The sequence below is a fragment of the Heterocephalus glaber genome, unplaced genomic scaffold (genome assembly GCF_053883595.1).
Source record: "Heterocephalus glaber isolate CG9 unplaced genomic scaffold, H.glaber_assembly_v1.0 deba00001429, whole genome shotgun sequence".
NCBI classification, from domain to species: Eukaryota; Metazoa; Chordata; class Mammalia; order Rodentia; family Bathyergidae; genus Heterocephalus; species Heterocephalus glaber.
This window is the reverse complement of record NW_028258294.1, coordinates 6,764,896-6,783,188: the sequence shown is the minus strand read 5'-3', so window position 1 is coordinate 6,783,188 and position 18,293 is coordinate 6,764,896. Positions and strand designations below refer to the sequence as shown.

At 35.5% G+C, this 18,293-nt stretch overlaps 1 protein-coding gene across 4 annotated transcripts in view; it reads right to left on the bottom strand.

The window, feature by feature from the left end:
* Positions 1-18,293, bottom strand: part of Folh1 (folate hydrolase 1) — a 58,228-nt gene that overhangs the window by 28,923 nt on the left and 11,012 nt on the right. For 2 of the 4 annotated variants that reach the window (XM_087212264.1, XM_087212265.1), the window contains 7 exons: positions 16,920-17,021; positions 16,171-16,195; positions 9,855-9,980; positions 8,935-9,121; positions 6,449-6,542; positions 673-771; positions 313-398 (listed from right to left, as the gene is read on the bottom strand). In XM_087212264.1, the coding sequence (XP_087068390.1) occupies positions 313-398; positions 673-771; positions 6,449-6,542; positions 8,935-9,121; positions 9,855-9,980; positions 16,171-16,195; positions 16,920-17,021 (719 nt within the window). The remainder of the gene's footprint in view (positions 1-312; positions 399-672; positions 772-6,448; positions 6,543-8,934; positions 9,122-9,854; positions 9,981-16,170; positions 16,196-16,919; positions 17,022-18,293) is intronic. The other 2 variants (XM_004868200.3, XM_087212266.1) reach the window with 1 other exon arrangement.

Genomic DNA, 18,293 nt, shown 5'->3' with positions numbered 1-18,293 from the left:
CCAGAAAATTCAGAGAAAATGCCTCAAAACTGTCTCCCGGCCCCTCTTCCCTTGATCTTTCAACTGAAATACACACTGCTATCACTCACCTTGGTCATCTGCCCAGCCCTGCCCAAACATTCACTTTTCTTTTTGGTTTTACATGTGTGACAATACAAGAATACCTTATATATATATCTATTTTGTGCTTAGGTCGATTTGTTAGAGCAAAGATTGGCTTTTCTTTGTTCGCTTTACACTGCAGAGCTTAGAGCAGGACATGGCACATGCGAGTTGCTCAATCAATATTCGCTAAGCACATAATTCACTCACCTGGTTCCACTGCTCCTCTGAGGGTCCCAATCACATTGTAAATTCTGGTCACTTTACTGTTGGAATGGATGTGCATCCTGACCTTCCTAATGCAAAAATAAGGGACACAGTCTTAAACATATTGGCTAAGAGATTAACAACACAAATTTTGAAATCTTTCATCGTTTAAAAACTTTCTAATTGTACAAAAGCAAAACTTACATTGGCCATTTTAATGACCTAAAATGATTGCTCTCTTCAATTTCTGGTTCTGTTTCCTGCTGGTACTAGGGAAATTTTACATTTTTTGTCATTCTCTATAGTTTTATTTTTTTTTAAAGATTTCACATAGGAGAATTAAAATTAAAAGAGTCTCTTAACTGTGTAGAAAAGTTCCCAGTAAAGCCAGGTCCCACATTGTATGGTACTTTGAGACTTCCTTTCCAGCTGCTATCTGGTGGTGCTGAGCCGCCCATGTGTCTGTTGAACACAAAAACTGTTATTAGCTGAAGAAGCACTTACATGTAACAAATTAAAATATCAATTAATTTACTTCCTTGAGCATCTGCTTATAACAGCTTCTATGAGTGATGGACAGTGCAAAGAGCTTTAGATATGCCTTTTAATCCTTACTAAACCTCTTGATAGGGTCTATTATTACTCCCCTCTTACAGATGAGCAACATGAGGCTACGAATGATTAGGTAACACCCCTAAAGTCATGCATCTGGTAAGTGGCATCGCTTAGATTCAAGACCTGAATTGGCAAGAATTTGAACTCTGTATTACCAGTGTCCAATAATAAATTATGTTAAAAGTGCTGTGCAGAGCATGCTCTAAAGAAAGAGCTCAATGTCTGCACTACTTTGGAATTTTCCATTTTGTCATTTCTCCCACTGATAACCATATTCTCAAATCTGTACGTGGCCAACCTTTATAAAGTACTTTCTCACACATGTGCTAGGAAGAGAAGAGCAAAGGAAAGGACTTCGATTCAACTAACAACTGCTTAAAGCTTCGTTATTTTCTTCTAAATTTGAAAATGTTGACTCAGGTGATCAGCTGCTATACATCACTGGCCCCCAGTAATGTCTTAGCAGGCAACTAAGAAACATAACATGAAAGGTTTGCCATGGAGGGATAGAGTTCTTGTTATCTCACTTTACCGTGTCTGTCTTCATTGTGTTCAGAACATGGATCAACTAATTCTTGGTTAGGGCATGAACATCCAAACATGCCTTCACTGAACAGCAGCAGACAAATAAATATGGTTCCAGACAAACTTAGGAAACTAACTGAAGGTTCAAAGTGAATAATTTCTACCTTAACTACATTTAATTGCTGATGAAAGCCCAGCTGTAAGGCAGACACAGACTCGTTTGGGCCTGTGGAGCCCTTTCATTGCCATTATGAATGAATATTCCAAACCTTAAACTCATTTCCATAAATAATGCCTGGACAATGTTATTTGAAACTACACTGAGATGTTTAAATACAAAATGCAGAGTTGAAATATTCAGTGTATCTTTCCTGGCTTTCTCTCGGGTCACAAATCTCTATACTCTATGCTTTGTAGAGGGACATGCTCTACAGTCTCCTGGTTTCTCTTCTCCCTATACACAGGTGCTTGAGGCAATGTGAATAGTTCAGCCTGACCCAGAATAATTAGTCAGTTTACCTTTCCTGGGAAAATAGCTGGACATAATATACTACCTTTAAGAGCTCCCTTGGAGAGTAAATTTGTCCTCTTTTTGTTTTTTCCTGTCTCACTAGTGAGTTTGGCTAAAAATCAGAATTTCAAGTAAATAACTATAAAGTTATTTATTTATTTATAATACATTTTCACATAAAGCATCAAGTATTATTAAAGAGGCATTTTACAGCTAGAAAGTGTAATCCAGTCAAACCATTGAGCATTAAATATTCAAAGTTGTACAAGGCAAGTGAAGAATATATACATATGTGATTACACATAAAATATTTCTGCAATATTATCAGCTAATAAGATTGGTTTCTTTTTTTAATACATAAAATGTAAACTTTTCCTGCAAATCTCTTCAAATTTTAGCTTTGTAAATGCATTTCCTTTTCAAAATGAAACATGAAAAGCAAAATAAATTAATTAGGAAGAATAAGCAACTATGTATTATAAACAAGAAGGGCAATGAGCCATCACTACTGTCACAAAACAATTAAATATAATGCTGAGATTATAATGGTCCCACAAAGAAAGGTAAAGAGGTGATTAGAATACAAATAATAGTTATATGCAATAATCTAATATACGAATGAAGGAAATAAAACCATGTATGGAAAAATGGAGGTTTTAATCAATAAATGTTACTGAGATAGAAATGTACTTAGGTCCTTCCATCACTCCATCAATTGAAAAAAATGAAGCCAGGCACAGCAGTACACATCTGTAATCTCAGCACTGAGGAAGGCTGAGGCAAGAGGATCATAATTTTGAGTCCTACTTAGGCAACTTAGTGAAATTTTGTCTCAAAATGAAAAATAAAAATGGCTGGAGAAAGAATACAAAGGTTAAGCATCCCAGGTTACAATACCCAGTGATGCAAAAGAAGTAAATAAAAACCATGAAAATTAAAGTGCTGAATATTAAATTATCAAACCCTAAAAAATCAGCTAATATAAATAAAGTTTAGATACATTTCTGACAGGACTTGATAGACTGATGCTCCACAAATATGTATAAACACTATTGGATTTAAAAACCTGTAATTGGCAGCATATTAATTTTGATTTGACCTTGGCAAAGACTTATTGTCTACTATGCCAAGTGGGCTGTGTTCTACTCAACAAGGAATAAAAATATGTACAAGAATTGATATTTTCACCCAAGAGTTTATAAGTCACTCAAGTAGAAGATACATATAAAACCAACAATAATATATGAAAAAGAACATATAGATGACACATAAGTTCTACAGAATATGTACTAAGGAGTGCTTAATTCAGCTTGGGATTAGGGACAACTTTCTAATGGAGGTTTATTTTAATTTGGATTTTAAAGGATAAGTAAGACTTGGGCATGGGGAGATGGAGTTGAAATGCATCCCAGGAACAGGGTTTGATGTAAAGAGGTAGGGAGACAGAAAAACATAGAGGAAGTGTCAGCTATGATGACTAACTGATTAGTTACCATGCCTTGAGAGAAAAGCTTAAAAAGGAGTAGAACTGTGCTTCCGGGAAGATGCAGAAATGTGTTTTACTGTTAAGTACAAGTAAAATTCCTGGGGGAGGTTGTACACAAATGACTCTGAAGGTTGGAGAGAAGAAATAAAGCAGTTAGGGATCTCACAACCCAAGGAATGATCCAATGACGAGTTCCTCCTGATGCGCCAAAACCAGAAATGCCAAGTGGCACACACAGAGCACTCTACTCAAATGCATGCAAGTTCCATAGTCTTCTCAAGTACACATGGAACGTATTTCAAGACAGACCATATATTAGGTGGAAAACAAGTATGAATAAACTAAAAAGGTTGAAATCATTAGCTTTTCCAGTAGGCATGCATTCTTTCATTAATCTAGCCACAATAAAATAATTGTGACCAACAAATCATAAATGGAAATTTGAAAAATTCGCAAATACATCAAAATCAAACTGACCTCTCAATAACAATAAGTCAAAGGAAAAATCATAAGTGCAATTAAAAATATTCTGAGATGAATGAAAAGGATGACACATCATTAAAAAACACACATTAAAAGCAGTACACAGAAGAAAATGCATTGTTGTAAACATGTATATTTTAAAAAGTAGATCAGTAATCTAAATCAATAATCAATCTAAATCAAAAAATAATAAAAAATCTAATCTAAAAATAAAAAATAAGTATCTAAATAATAAAAATAATCTAAATAAATCAATAAAAGGTAATCAATAATCTTTCACCTTAAGAAATTGGACAAAGAAGAGCAAACTAAACCTATAAAGCACAGGAAGGAAATAATAAAGATTGGAACAGAAACAGTTATATAGAGAACAGAAGAAAAATACAGAAAATCAGTGAAACTAGAGTTATCTTTTTAAAGGTCAACAAAATTGACAAACCACTAATCTGACCATGTTAAAAAGGGGAGATGACTCCAAAGATTAAAAGTACACAAGAAAAGATATTATTATTGACTGTACAGATCCCAGTGTAAAGAGCAAAATAAAAGAAAATAGAAAGGAGGGAGATAGATCTTTCTCAAAGGGGAAGAGGATCCAGAGGGGAGGGAGAGAAAGGGGATGAAGAAAAGGAATAAAGATGAAAAGGGAATAAAGATGTATTATGTACATGTAACAACTCCACACAAGGAATGGAAACATTACGTACTGCAAATTAATAACATGAGAAATAAAGGGGTTTATAACAGAATACTATAAACATTTGCATATTCACAAATTAAATAACCTAGATGAAAAGAATAAATTCCAAAAGAGGCACTAACTATCAAAACTGACAAAAAGAGAAAAAAATAACAAGAGCCTATGACAAATAGAGAGATTGGATAAGGAATAGAAATTTCCTAGAAAGAGTAACTGAGTACTAGATGGCTTCAGTGTTCAGTTGTGGCAAATATTTAAAGGATAAATACCAAATCTTCACGTATTCTTCCAAGAAATAGAAGAGCAAAATTTCCAAAGTTATTCCCCATAGCAAACAATACCTTGACACCAAAACCAGACAAATCACAAGAAAACTATAGACTCATATCCCTTTTGAACATGGATGCAAAAATTCTCAACATAATACTAGAAACCAGCCTTATTATATTATAAGCAGTGTTACGCCTACTTTCATCCTTTTAAAATATAAATACTTAGACTTCATTTACTAATATGTTTGGACAAATACATAGTCCATGGCACCCTCAAAGGTGCACCCAGTCTTTTTTTTTTTTTTTTTTGGTACCGGGGATCAAACTCGGGTCCTTGCACTTGCGCAGCAGGCGGCAAAACCACTAAGCTAAATCCCCAGCCCAATTGCACCTAGTCTTGAATCTTAGCTCATTTGGAAGAATAAGAGCCTCAAAACAAAAAAGACCAGGATACTTCCTTAAACTGTCCTCAAAGTGGACATATACTTCCAACTTTCTGAGTATCAGCCCCCTCATCTGTAAACATGAGGGCCTTGCACTGACTAGGTCATAAAATGCTTTCTCATAGATCTAGAAAAATAGGACTAAGAATGCTTTGAACTCAAAGAAGAAAAAGGACAAACTGGACAGATGCTTTCAGAACAGTCTGTTCTCTCCTAAAGGATAGTGGAGAAGGAAGAACATACAGATAGAAGAAAGTAGGGCAGGAAAGAGGAAAATGCGCCCATGCCAGCTTAAACAGTAATGAATGTGTAGAAGTTTTACTATTAAAAGCAGAGAAGGAAGAAGAATAGAAATAAACACAAGGCGGGGGTTTAGCTCAGCGGCATCATGCCTGCCTTGCAAGCACAAGGTCCTGGGTTTGATCCCCGGTACCAAAAAGAAAGAAAGAAAGAAAGAAAGAAAGAAAGAAAGAAAGAAAGAAAGAAAGAAAAACAAAATATGAGTAGCTTTCACATTGTTTTATTCTGAGTCCTTCAAGAAATAGAAAATAAGAGAAATACGTAGATAAGAGATTTATTAGGGAAAAAGCCCGTGAAGGAACTAAGTAGGGAGCTAGAAAGCTATCAATACGCACTGGAGGTCTGATACAGAAGAAAGGGGAAAACAAAGGAAGAAAAGAAGATGGAGCCAGAGTGCACCATCCATTTAAGCAAGGTTGTTGAGGGCTCCACAAGCCAGTCTCACCCCTGAAAAGTCCTGTGGCTCCTGGAATAAGCCTGTCTTAGCATCCTTGCCACACTCAGTCACTGCCTGGGACCATCTACAGGAAGCACAGCTGGGGCACAAAGAGGATGCTGGGTTCCAAAGCACAGTAGCTGGAGAAATTGATCAATTATGCTCCCTGCAGGTGGAGAGGGCTGTCATACACGAGATACCCATCTATTAACTACACTACAGAACTTAATCACTATCCTATAAAATGATGACACAACTACATGTTCCACCTATCTCCAAGAATATCAGTACCCCCTCAAAAAGAAGATAAAAGCACAACATAATGAGAATTCCTCAAACTGTCATCTGTTTGTTTCTTACAAACTTACTCTAGCAGTCTCTGTGCATCATAGTATCCAATTGGATGAACAGGAATATTTGGAAGGCCAACAGCCTCTGCAATTCCATGCCTATAAGCATATTCTGAAAGTAAAATGAACACATTCCCAATTAAAACTCAACATCTTTCAAACAGATAACTGTAAATTACATTAAACACCATTTAATTTTGCTTCTACTTGTATTGGTAAAAAATTCATAATTCCAAATGTTACCAAGAATGTGTAGCAATTAAAATTCTCATATACCCCTCATCAGAGTTTGAAGAGCAACATTAAACTGAAATGTACACTATAGCACACCACAAGAAACAAGAAAACATATATACATAAAAGGATCTTACAAAACTGTTTAAATTGGCCACAATTATATTATCCAACAAATTTCTGACAATAGGACAAGTAACCAATCTATGTGTGGTGCCACAACACAGTGTACTCAACAATTAAAAGGAATAAAGTACTAACATGCGCTAACATGGAAAATCTCATAGTTATGCTGAGAGGCATATTAGGCCCAATAGAACATCTACCATTTATATTTGTGTGAAGTTCAAAGCCAGGAAAACAAATATATGGTGCCATACATAAAAAAGTGGTTGCTTTTAAGAGGTGCATTGAAAATTGACCAGAAAGAGACACAGAAGATCTTTCCAGAGTGATGGAAATGCCATTTTATTTTGAATGACATGAATTTCCAAAATCAACTGCAATTTTCAACTCTCATGCAATTTACAAACTTTATTAAACTGAACTCAAGAATTTGATTTTATTGCATGCAACTTTACTACAAAATAAGTATAGTCTGATATATTTTCCTCTAAATTCTTAAATTATCTAATAATAAATACTTAGGCAATTGCACAAGTTTATTTTTTATGAGTAAAATGATATAATGATATACTGGATGAAACTTTGTCTTCTAATTCTCTAAAGCAGTGGTGGCAAACCTACATATGCCACAGCAGTCTGTCTGTTATTACTGGAAGCTCTAAAATGTTCACCATCCCTGCTCTAGAGTAATACCAAAGAGGAGATGAATAGATGCAATAAAGTAGACAGAATGTTGATAGCTATCTCTACTTTTGTATATGTTAGAACTATTTAGTAATCAAAACTAAAAAATAGAAAAATTTAATGGGCACAAAAGGGAATTCAATAAATGTTAGCCCCATACAATAATATGATTTTCCCCCTAAAATCCTATTATTTAAATATAAAGATAATCAACAAATATTTCAGCTAATCTCATTGTAATTTCACAAGTTTAGCTCTTTATACCCAACCACTTAGAAGTTGCATTTAAAAAAAAATTGGGAATAAAATAGTAGAGTAAATTAAGTTCAGGAAGATTCATATTGTTTTATTCTAGGATAATATGTATTACATGAAAAAGGAAAATAATCCATGACAATCATCTTAGGAGGACTTATAAAGCCAAAAAGACACCTAAGCTTTAGAGGAATTGACAACTTGATAGAGAAACCAGATGAAGAATAAATATGTAAATGCCATAGTTACTCCGACAAACTTTTATCTAAGTTACACAAATTTTGTCTTGAAATACATGATCACATCTATTTGTAAACATCATCAGATAGTTGAGCACATCCAATATGATTTAGTTCCTTTTATTAGTGTTTTGCAAGGTATGATTTCAACACCAGACAAGTATGTGGACCCCCAAGCGACTGCCTGCGTTTAATCCCAGCTCTCCATGTGGCAGTGAGGTAATCTTGGGGATCCTGTTTGTTTCTCCTACTCTCACTTTTCTCCCATCAAATAGAGATAATAAGACCCCCACACTCACCCCGGACTTACGGAGTTCTTAATACATGTAGACTGCTGGCATTCAGGAAACACTCCTAGATAGTTACCACTGTTATCTTTATATAGCAACAAAAGCAATATGACTTTTGGGAGGCTGTATATTCTAAATGTGTCATTTAATGAATTTATAGAAGAATTTCTGTTCTCCTATTTCCTATGAACTAGAAAAGCAATCAAACAACAAGCACAAACAAAACCCAAAACTGTGAAAACTATTAATTTAGGTTGAATTTACTTGACAATAAAACCTTCATGTGACAGCAAAATCTGACTTGAGCAGACATGAGTTTTTATATTTCTTACCACCACTGTCAATATTCATACATGGCGCTGCAAACATTTTTATATAGTTGTTTCCTGTATTCTGTCCCATCCCCTTATGTAAGAATTATGAATTATATAGTATATGTACCATTTTACTTTATCTAGAAAAGAAAATCTGAATTTTAAAGCCTGTCAGGCCCAATGGTTCTATAAAATCAGGGATTAAACGATATGAATCAATACTTTAGAAAATTCGAAACTTTTATGTTCCAAAATACAATTTTTTAAAAAGATATCCTTAATCCATTGTGTCATAGGAAATCTAATACAATCACTGGAAAATGCTGCTACATTTTTGTAAAGGTTGAGGCCTGACCACTCACCATTTGCTGGGTAACCTGGTGTGAGAGGGTCCCCTGCCCCATTAAGATTTAAGACATTTCCACGCTGGACACCACCTCCAGGAAGATTCCAACCATCTGGATAGGATGCCACCCCAGGAGCAAAGTAATCAACAGGGTCTGAGTACAGAATGACTCCTTTGGCCCCTGCCAGCTGGGCATTTTTAACCTAGAAAAAAACACAGTGTCCTTTTCATAAACTGTTTGCCTAGATTTGATATCAATTTCCGAACATACACTTAAATGAGTAGCTGAGATTTATCTTCAACCCTTTGTTGTTCTACTTGCAACAAGGGACATATTACAGAGACCTGCCTCTTTCATTTTTTCTAATTCATGTTCTAAAAATGGATCAGCTGTCAGAGCAGCAGATTTGGAAAATTTCTGTGGCAGCTAGTACTTGCTGTTTTCTTCCTCAGGTCTAGAAACACAATAAGCAAGGAGACTCTCAGGTCAGATTCCTATTTGTTCTACAGTTGAGACAGAGTATTTCTGAAATTTCATTTCTCATAAGAGGAAAAAAACCAAATCAAGTGACAGAAACTTCAAAAACAGCTAGGTGAAAATTGGTTTCTTTCATTATTTATATTAACAATACATATTCAAATTTAATTTAGCATATTTTTGGAGATAATATTTAAAACAAAGAAATCAAATGTTAACAAGAAACCCAGTGCACGCTACTTTGTAGCCACAAGAAAAACTGCAGATTTGGAAAAAAAAAAATCTGCTGTGTTCACTGTGGCCTACACCGGCTGAATTCTGGGGACTCAGTTTAAAAGCACTGCCTATAAGCTGCTAAATGTGTTGTCGCTGAAATGTGGGGATTTACAAAATATGAGGGGACCATGGTCCTCAGAAATAACTTTTTATATTGATTGAGAAGAAAAGATGACCTTTACCTTATTTCCTCTGAAAATTTTCCCGTATCTGGCAATCACAATCTTCCCAGAGCAATTAATCTTCATGTCCCGCTCCAGTTTAAAGAAATCTTCAATCCGTGCATAATTAACATATACTAGATCCCCCTGTTGAGATCACGAGTGAGTTAGTGTAAAACAGGTCTCTCTGCAGGAGGCAAGTTTGATATCTTTGAAAGACCATGCAAAAAGGTCAGACAAACATGAACCTAAATAAGAGATTCAAGGGAGAAGTGAGTGTAAATTGAGAAAGCAGGTGATTTAGAGATGTAAGAATTAAATAATAAAATTTTGTTATTTTTTATTTTACAATCTAGCTCTATAAAGACTTTTTTCAGATCATTTTCTTTTCTTTTTTTTCTTTTTCTTTTTTTTTTTTTTTTGGTACCGGGGATCGAACTTGGGACCTTGTGCTTGCAAGGCAGGCATCGGAACCACTGAGCTAAATCCCTGGCCCCATTTTCTTTTTCAGTACATGTGTATAATACATAATGTGTACATTTCTTGTATGGAGTTGGTACATGTACAGAATGCATCTTAATTCCTTTTTTTCATCCCTTTTCCCTTCACTCCCTCCCCCTTCTCATCTCTTGATCCCCTTCTGTTTTTATGCATGCTGTTTTTAATCTTTTATTTAGTACCTATAATGATGCAGAAGCATTCTCCCAGAAAAATGCACATAAACATAAGCACTGCCACATGCAATTGGAAGAGGTCAAGCATCTAGGTAAAGAAGCCCTGATGACAGCTTTATTTTCTTCAGGGTGCTTTTATAAATAGCAGTGTAATTGGGTGTTCACAGCCACTGGGGGAGGAAGAATGATCAGGTTTCCAGGTTTGGATTCTGTCATTAGTAAGATCATGTGCACCTATTAGAACACTTCTGAGTCTCAACATTCTCATTTGTAAAATGACATGCTGGGTTAGATCAGCGATCTTTCATCAATCTGGTTTCTCTAGTCTTTAATTTTGAAAAGTGATGTACGCATCCATATATTTTACACAGACATCTAAATTTTTTCATACTTTTAAGTATCTGCAAAGAATGTAATTTTAGCACACTATAAATATTAACATTTATAGAAGCACATATAATTTTAGAAGCATATAATTTTTACATGTATACAGAGGAATGTGAATACTGTGTGTACCTACGTACTGTTCAACATCATCCATTTAAAGAAATACATGGACACGTTCTTCTCTACTGTCAGAATGCTATCATTTCTTTTTGGCCTTGAACTTGTATTTTGTCTCCCTTCCCTTGCAGCATTTTACTGTAAAATGTATTTGTGATGGGCTCTAGGATACATTGCCCAGCTCCCCCTCAATGAAGGACTTCTTGCTTCAGCTGCAGGGAATCTCTCCATGAGTTGCCTCCAGCTATGAATCCTTTAGGGACTGCCTCAGCTGCAGCCAACTGGCCCAAGGTCATGCCAGTTTTTCAGATGCCAAACATTTAACAACTGATTGAGACGAGCAAATAAGGACCTGGACATCTCAGTCCAATGCAGGACAATTCTGAAGGCTATTCCAGAGCTCTGCTGTCCCTGAGCTGGCACTTCAGTGTGACTTCTTCCCCTGCCTAATCCAGCATCCTTTCCCTCCCTGTCACAGACATAGATTACACAGGAACATTCCTCAATTACCATATAACATACCAAATCCCATTTCAAATTTTATTATATTGAATCTAGGTATACTTGAAAGTCTTCCGTTAATCACTCAAATTTCCTTGGGTATATGTATATAAATAAAACGTTTTAAAATATATTTCCTGTGACAGGCTGTGTGTTAAGAAAATGCTTCAGCAGTATATTATCATTATTATATCAAAATGAATTTAAGGTTCCCTGAATATTTTTATAAGTAATAGATAAGAAAATTTAACTAGAAATCTCTTAATGCAATGAATGGAAACATAAAGCATTTTCTTATAAATCTGTACATGAATGCGTTAATGCTAGAGTAAGACAAGGATCAAAAACAGTCTATACACATTTCTTGTTTCTACATGTAATTTCTGAGAAAACTTGGACAGAAATGAAAAAAGTTTTGTTATGGAATTGTCATTACATGTAGCCAAGTTTCAACCCAAACATCACACGCTGACTTGTCATCCTAGTTATTCTTAACATATCAGCTGGAAACTTAATTGGATTCACCTTTTATTTGCAAAATAAATGCAAAATGTCAGACCAGCTAAAGAATTTTGTGACCCAGCTATTAGAATTATTCACTCTGTCAACATCGAGTACAACATTTCTAATAGTCTCTTTTTTTCTGGAGTCTCAGAGATTCTTACAAGGCAAAGAAATGCTTCATGTGTGCTATAGGATGGAAGGGGAGACATCTTCCATTTCCAAACAAGAGAAAAGGTCACTGTAAATAGGGAGGTAGGGACAAAGTAGCAGCGGGGCCTCATCACAAGCCAATTCTCAATTGCAAGAAGAGTACACTGGGCAACTGATGACCCATAAATGGATTCCCTTAATGGGTCCGAAGCATACCCTTGGGAAGTTTTCATGCTCTCCATGTTGAAGCCCTGTCCCAGATGCTTTCCAATATCTTGTGATTTTATTTTAGTTACAGTTTTCCTTTTTGACTACATTTCGCATAGTGTGCACATAATAAATTTAGACCAAATACTAAAACAGAGTTGTTTCCAAATTGAGACTAAGATTCATTTGCCAAATTTGTTGAAGACTTATTATTATGTGTCACAGTTCCAGGCAGTACAACAAATCCCTGCACTTGAGGAATGTACATCAAGGTGGATGGAGGACAATAAGAAGATAATAAACACTACATTTAATATCTAAGCAAGTTATATATTAAAAGTTGATGAATTCTATAGAAAAACTAAAATTAGTTTAAAGAGAATATGCAAACAATGAAATAGTACTTGAGTTGATGTTAACTTTTTAATTAAGAAGGAAACATTCCAAAAATGAGATTTGAATCTTTGATTCTGTAAAAGAAATTGTTTGTTGTTCAGATATAGGGTCTCTCTATGTAGCCCAGGCTGGCCTTGAACTCACTATGTAGCCCAGGCTGGCCTCCAACTCACAGCAATCTTCTCGTCTCGGCCTCCCATGTGACGGTATTACAGGCTCGTACCATCACACCTGGCAGGAATATTTTTAGCTACTGCATCTTGTCCTAAAAACAATGTAATATTACTGCAGTATTAATGACAACAGTGTAAGTCTGATTTATAATTGTTAGCCCACTCTAGAGTTCCCTCTTTTCCTATATTAACAAAATTGTTAACCAATTAGATTTCAGAAAAAGAGTAAGTTTCCTACTTGAAATTTATCCTGGATGAATACGCTGACTTTTTGATTTCTTTACATCTTACTAAAGTGGCTATCTCTTGATAAACTGACAATCCTCACAAAACAAATATGAAAGAGAAGGGACTAGAAAAGACATTAGTTTGAAAATGACAGTAAACTCTGAAAATGAAAACATGGGATAGATAAGTCCTCTTGGCATTTCTCAAATGTCACTGTTCCTTAGAAAAACGCTTTGTTTGCAGACAATGGCCTTCTTGTAAGAGGCATACTGCACCATTGTTTCATGACTGTGAATAAATACAATCATGTAAAACTGACTTAGAATTTCTCTTGTTTCCTTCAAGCTTCCAACTTCCTGCCCTGTTAATAGAGACAAAACTGGGAGTCAAGAGCCGGTTTTCAAAGCCCCGTCCTGGCATCACCTAGGTAGGCCTTGTTAGACACAAACTCTTAGCCTCCACACAGACTACTGAAACTTAGCAGGCGGAAACCAGAATCTGTGGCTTAAAAATCCTCCAAATTATTATGATACACAGTAAAATCTGAGAACCACTAGATCAGACCATATCATCCCGTCAAAAGCAGAGCCCTGCATATAACACTCCAGAGAAGTCAGACATAGAGTCAAAGATAACTGACAGTGAAATGTTTTACACACATATAGAAATACATTATTTACAAGAGAAGTAGCACTGTACTGGCTGAAAGCATACAAGCCAGCAACCTCATAAGATACTTGAACATAAACAGCGATCCCACATAAAATAATATACAGTGGTACCTTGATTCACGAACTTAAGAATTGTGGAAAGAATTAAGTTCGTGCACTGAGGTACCACTGTACTCCTCTAATCCTGTCATTAATCTGAAACTATTTAAGCATATTTTTTTTTCGGTACCGGGGATCAAACTCGGGTCCTTGCTCTGGCGAGACAGGTGACGGAACCACTGAGCGAAATCCCTGGCTATTTAAGCATACTTGAAAGAAATGTGATAATGATCTCTATGATACTGTCTAATGTTTTAAAGTCTAAAAATTATTTGGTGGATGTTAATTGGTCACTTGGGAAACCTACAAACTAATCTAGATAGAATTTTGCCCTTATAACAACCTGTCTTCCTATCTGGAAGCATAATTCTATATACAGAATCTTTTCAGTGATCCATACACCTCCTAGTGTTTTTCTTTTTCTTTTTAACTTTTTTCTCAATACTGGGATTGAACCCAAGGGCTTCTCATTGAGCTACACCCCTAGCCCACTTTTAATTTTTTTATTTTGGGACAAAGTCTTGCTAAGTTCCCAGGCTGGGCTCTAACTAATGATTCTTCTGCCTCAGCCTCCCAGAGTACTGGGATTACAGGAGTATATTACCATGCCCAGCTGACTGCTCTCCAACAGGCTAGCATCATTTTTAAAGTGTATTTGATTTCATAGCTATTTTAAATAAAATTCCTTCTTTACATATTCTGAAATCATGTATTATTTATCCATATATGTTTATCCAGTCTGATAATATTACTTACATGAAGATTTTTTTATTAATATTTTTGTACATTCTATTTATAGAGATATATCACCGTATCTAATGGAGAGAATTAATGAAAACACCCAAAAGACAAAAATGTATGGAAATAATTGGGCAATATCATGATTAAGGATTTCTTTTCAATAAAAGTCAACAGACACAAAGTGAACAGAGAGCTGAAAAATGACAAGAAGATATTTACAATATCTTAAACCAATATGGAATAAATAATTAAAATATATAAGAAACATAACAGCTCAGAATTTTGACAAGAAAAAACATTTCACAAAATGACAAGCCAGAGTAGTTAATAAATATGTACATTTAGTGATGCATGCCCTCCTTTCTAATCAGAAACATATGAGTTAAAACAATAAAACAATTAAATGGGCAAAAATTCTAAAGTTGTATATTTTGAAGAGCTTATAAACCTTGAGGAAAGAAGAATGCTCATTCGCTGTCAGTGGAGTGTAAACTCCTATAGACTGGATCTTTGGAAATGAAGGGTTCCCTTCACTGTTGAGATAACAGGAATTTAGAGAAAGATGTGTGATCACCCCTAAGAGGACAGAAAGTTAACTGTGGTGTGCACAGAAGATGAAATAACATACAACAGTGGAAACTAATGACCTACTCCAACATAAAGCCACAGATAGATTCTGAAAGTACTGTTGATTGCATATAGTGAGAAATCATGTAAGGTCTAAAGTATAATGGCATTTACATACATTTAAAGTGCATTAAACACACTCACACATATACACCACACACACACACACACACACACACACACTTGTATTATGAAGGACACATACATATTTAAGGACCTAAATACCTGAGCCTAAGTGTATGGGGAAGAGGATTGGAGGAGTCAGATGGAGAATAAGCATAAGACATGGTGACGTCCTTAACACGTGGTGAGCCACCAGTGTGCCGTAACTAGAAGAATGAAGCTAGGTAACATCAACACACCTGAGATCTAAAATATACTCTCTTCATTTCCAACTGTTATACTTCTATTTCACTTCACCTCAATTATGAAATAATTACAATGATGCCAAGCATACTTAATCTACACCAATTTTTTATTTGAGGTACCAGAGATTGAACACAGGGTCTCCCACAAACTAGAGAAGCACCTTACCATTAAGGTACATCCCTAGCTCTTTTTATTTTATTTTGACATGGGGTCTTGCTAAGTTGTCCACACTGGGCTCAAACTTGCAATCCTCTGCCTCCATCTCCCAAGTAGCTGCCCCACATGGCAGGCTTATGTGATAATTTTTAAAGGACAAAAATCTTGATATTGTATTATTAAGTATAATGATAACTGTTCATTTGAAATAAATTTCATATAGCTAACAGAAAATATTCTATTGTTTGTGAGATTTTTATTAAATTAGAAATAAGTTACTCAATTAGACAGTCTGTAGTATTTTGTTAAGGAAGCAGAAACAAACTAATACACTCACCAAAAGCCAAGTACTGTGCAGGAATCTGGAGATTAATTTTAAAATTTCAGATGATACTCATACATAGGATTATTGAGGAAATTACATGCAATTTTCTAGAATGGACAATTGTGTTCTTAATTTACAAATGAAAATAGTATCATTATTCAAGCCCTTTGAAAATTAATCAGTTTTCACAATTATAGTAAAGTATGTAGGATATTCACAAAGCAGAAATTATTTAGCAATAAAATAGAACAAATTACTAATAAGTGTTAAAACATGGAAATTTCACAGATTCTATACTTACTTTAAAAAGCCAGACACAAAAAATAGATGTCATACAATGCCACTTATGTAAGTTTCTAGAATAGGTAAAAATTAATATATAGTGGCAAAAAAAATTAGAATAGTATTTGTTTTGGGGGGTGTGGAGTTGATTAAGAAGGGGCATAAGGGAATATTTGAAACAATGATAGTATTTTATATATTGAGGGGGTTTAAACAGGTACATCCATTTGTCAACAATCAACAAAAGTGTAGGTTTCTGTATCTCAATGTGGTAAATTTTACCTGAAAACAAACACTATGCACACAAAAAAAGGTCAATATTCCTTTTTCTTACTAAGAAGCTCTAGTTTCTTAAGTGTGGGAAAAGGGTGAATTTGAATTCTATAAAGAATCCTCTTCTTACCCTTTAATTATGGCTGCATGTATGAAGGGAGAGGGGCTTCCGCTTGCCATTTTACTTTCCTATACTGCATGCTTACCTCTGGCACTCCTTGTGCAGAGAAGGCGCTGAAAGGTGGTACGATATCTGAGACATTTTCATACCCTGGAGGAGGTGGTTCAAATAATGATGTGTTGAAAATCTAGTGAAAGAAATACCATCATCACAAAGTAAATCAGCTCAATCAAGCAAGGAAAAATGCACACTATCTCTTCTGTCTGTAGAAGGTGAATTAATCCTTCAGTATTCTGATAGCAGATATCAGATACCCAGCACTGTGCTGGAAGTGTGAGGAATGAAGGAGATGAATAAATTTAGACCTGTTCTCAAAATCTATTTAAGGAGACCCAGGTAAAGCAACAAAACAAACAAAAAACAACAACCAGAAAATAACTAAGTACAGTGGAAAGTTTATGAGTAACTGAAAAAGAAGTCCAGAAGAGATAACAATTATAATCTTCCAAAGAGAAGAACTGTGTCTTAAAGGAAGAATTAGCAGTAGATGGGGAGAAGAGCAGCAAACCTCCCTCTCCGATATAGATACAAAGTGTTTCACAGAAGATAGGCAGTAAATTCCCCCAGGAAGTCCCTGAGAGAAGCTGAAAGCACTAGCTTTTGATTTAGTAAACAACAAAACAAAACAAATGCAGTATTGCACAGTAATCACAATCACATAATAGTGCCAAAATTATTCCTTAGGAACAAATTAAATATTAATTTCATCTTAACAAAAAAATTACGTAATTGACAGATCCATATCCAACAGTACCTGGACATACTAAATAACATTTACAATGATTTAAAGAAAACACAAAACAAAATATGTATCTTTTGAAGTGCAGTCTTGAACTGGAAATACAAAAAATTAGGAATACTCAGAATCCAAAAGAAAAAGGAAAAGAAGACATGAAAGGACTCCTGAGAGCTGGCACTGAAGTCTGTGCTGTCACCCGCATGTTGAGTGCCCCTCAAGGGCTGTGTGCTGAAGCCTTGGCTGTATTTGGAGGTGGTGGAACCCTAGGCCTCAGAGATGGGGACCTGAAGGTGGCGCCAGGTGACTGAAGGTGACTGTGCACCCCCAGCCTCTCTGGGTTGGTAGTTGCTTTCTGGGTTGGTACCACACTCCTACATTAGGTACTGGCTCATCGGAGGCCCAGAGCCATGGGATCCCTTCGTAATGGGCTGGAAACTCCAGCTCCATGAGCCAGAAGAAACCTTTTCTTTTGTAAGTTAATTACCTCAGATATTTTGTTATAGTAATAGAAAGCTGACTGGAACACTGTGCTCTGCCACTTGGTTGGATCCATCAAAGCTCTATACCCCATGCAAAGGACAGAGTAATTCAGATAATCTGAAGTCAGTCCAAATAATGGAGTCTAACATTCTCCTGTTAGATTGGTCTTCAAAGAAAAAT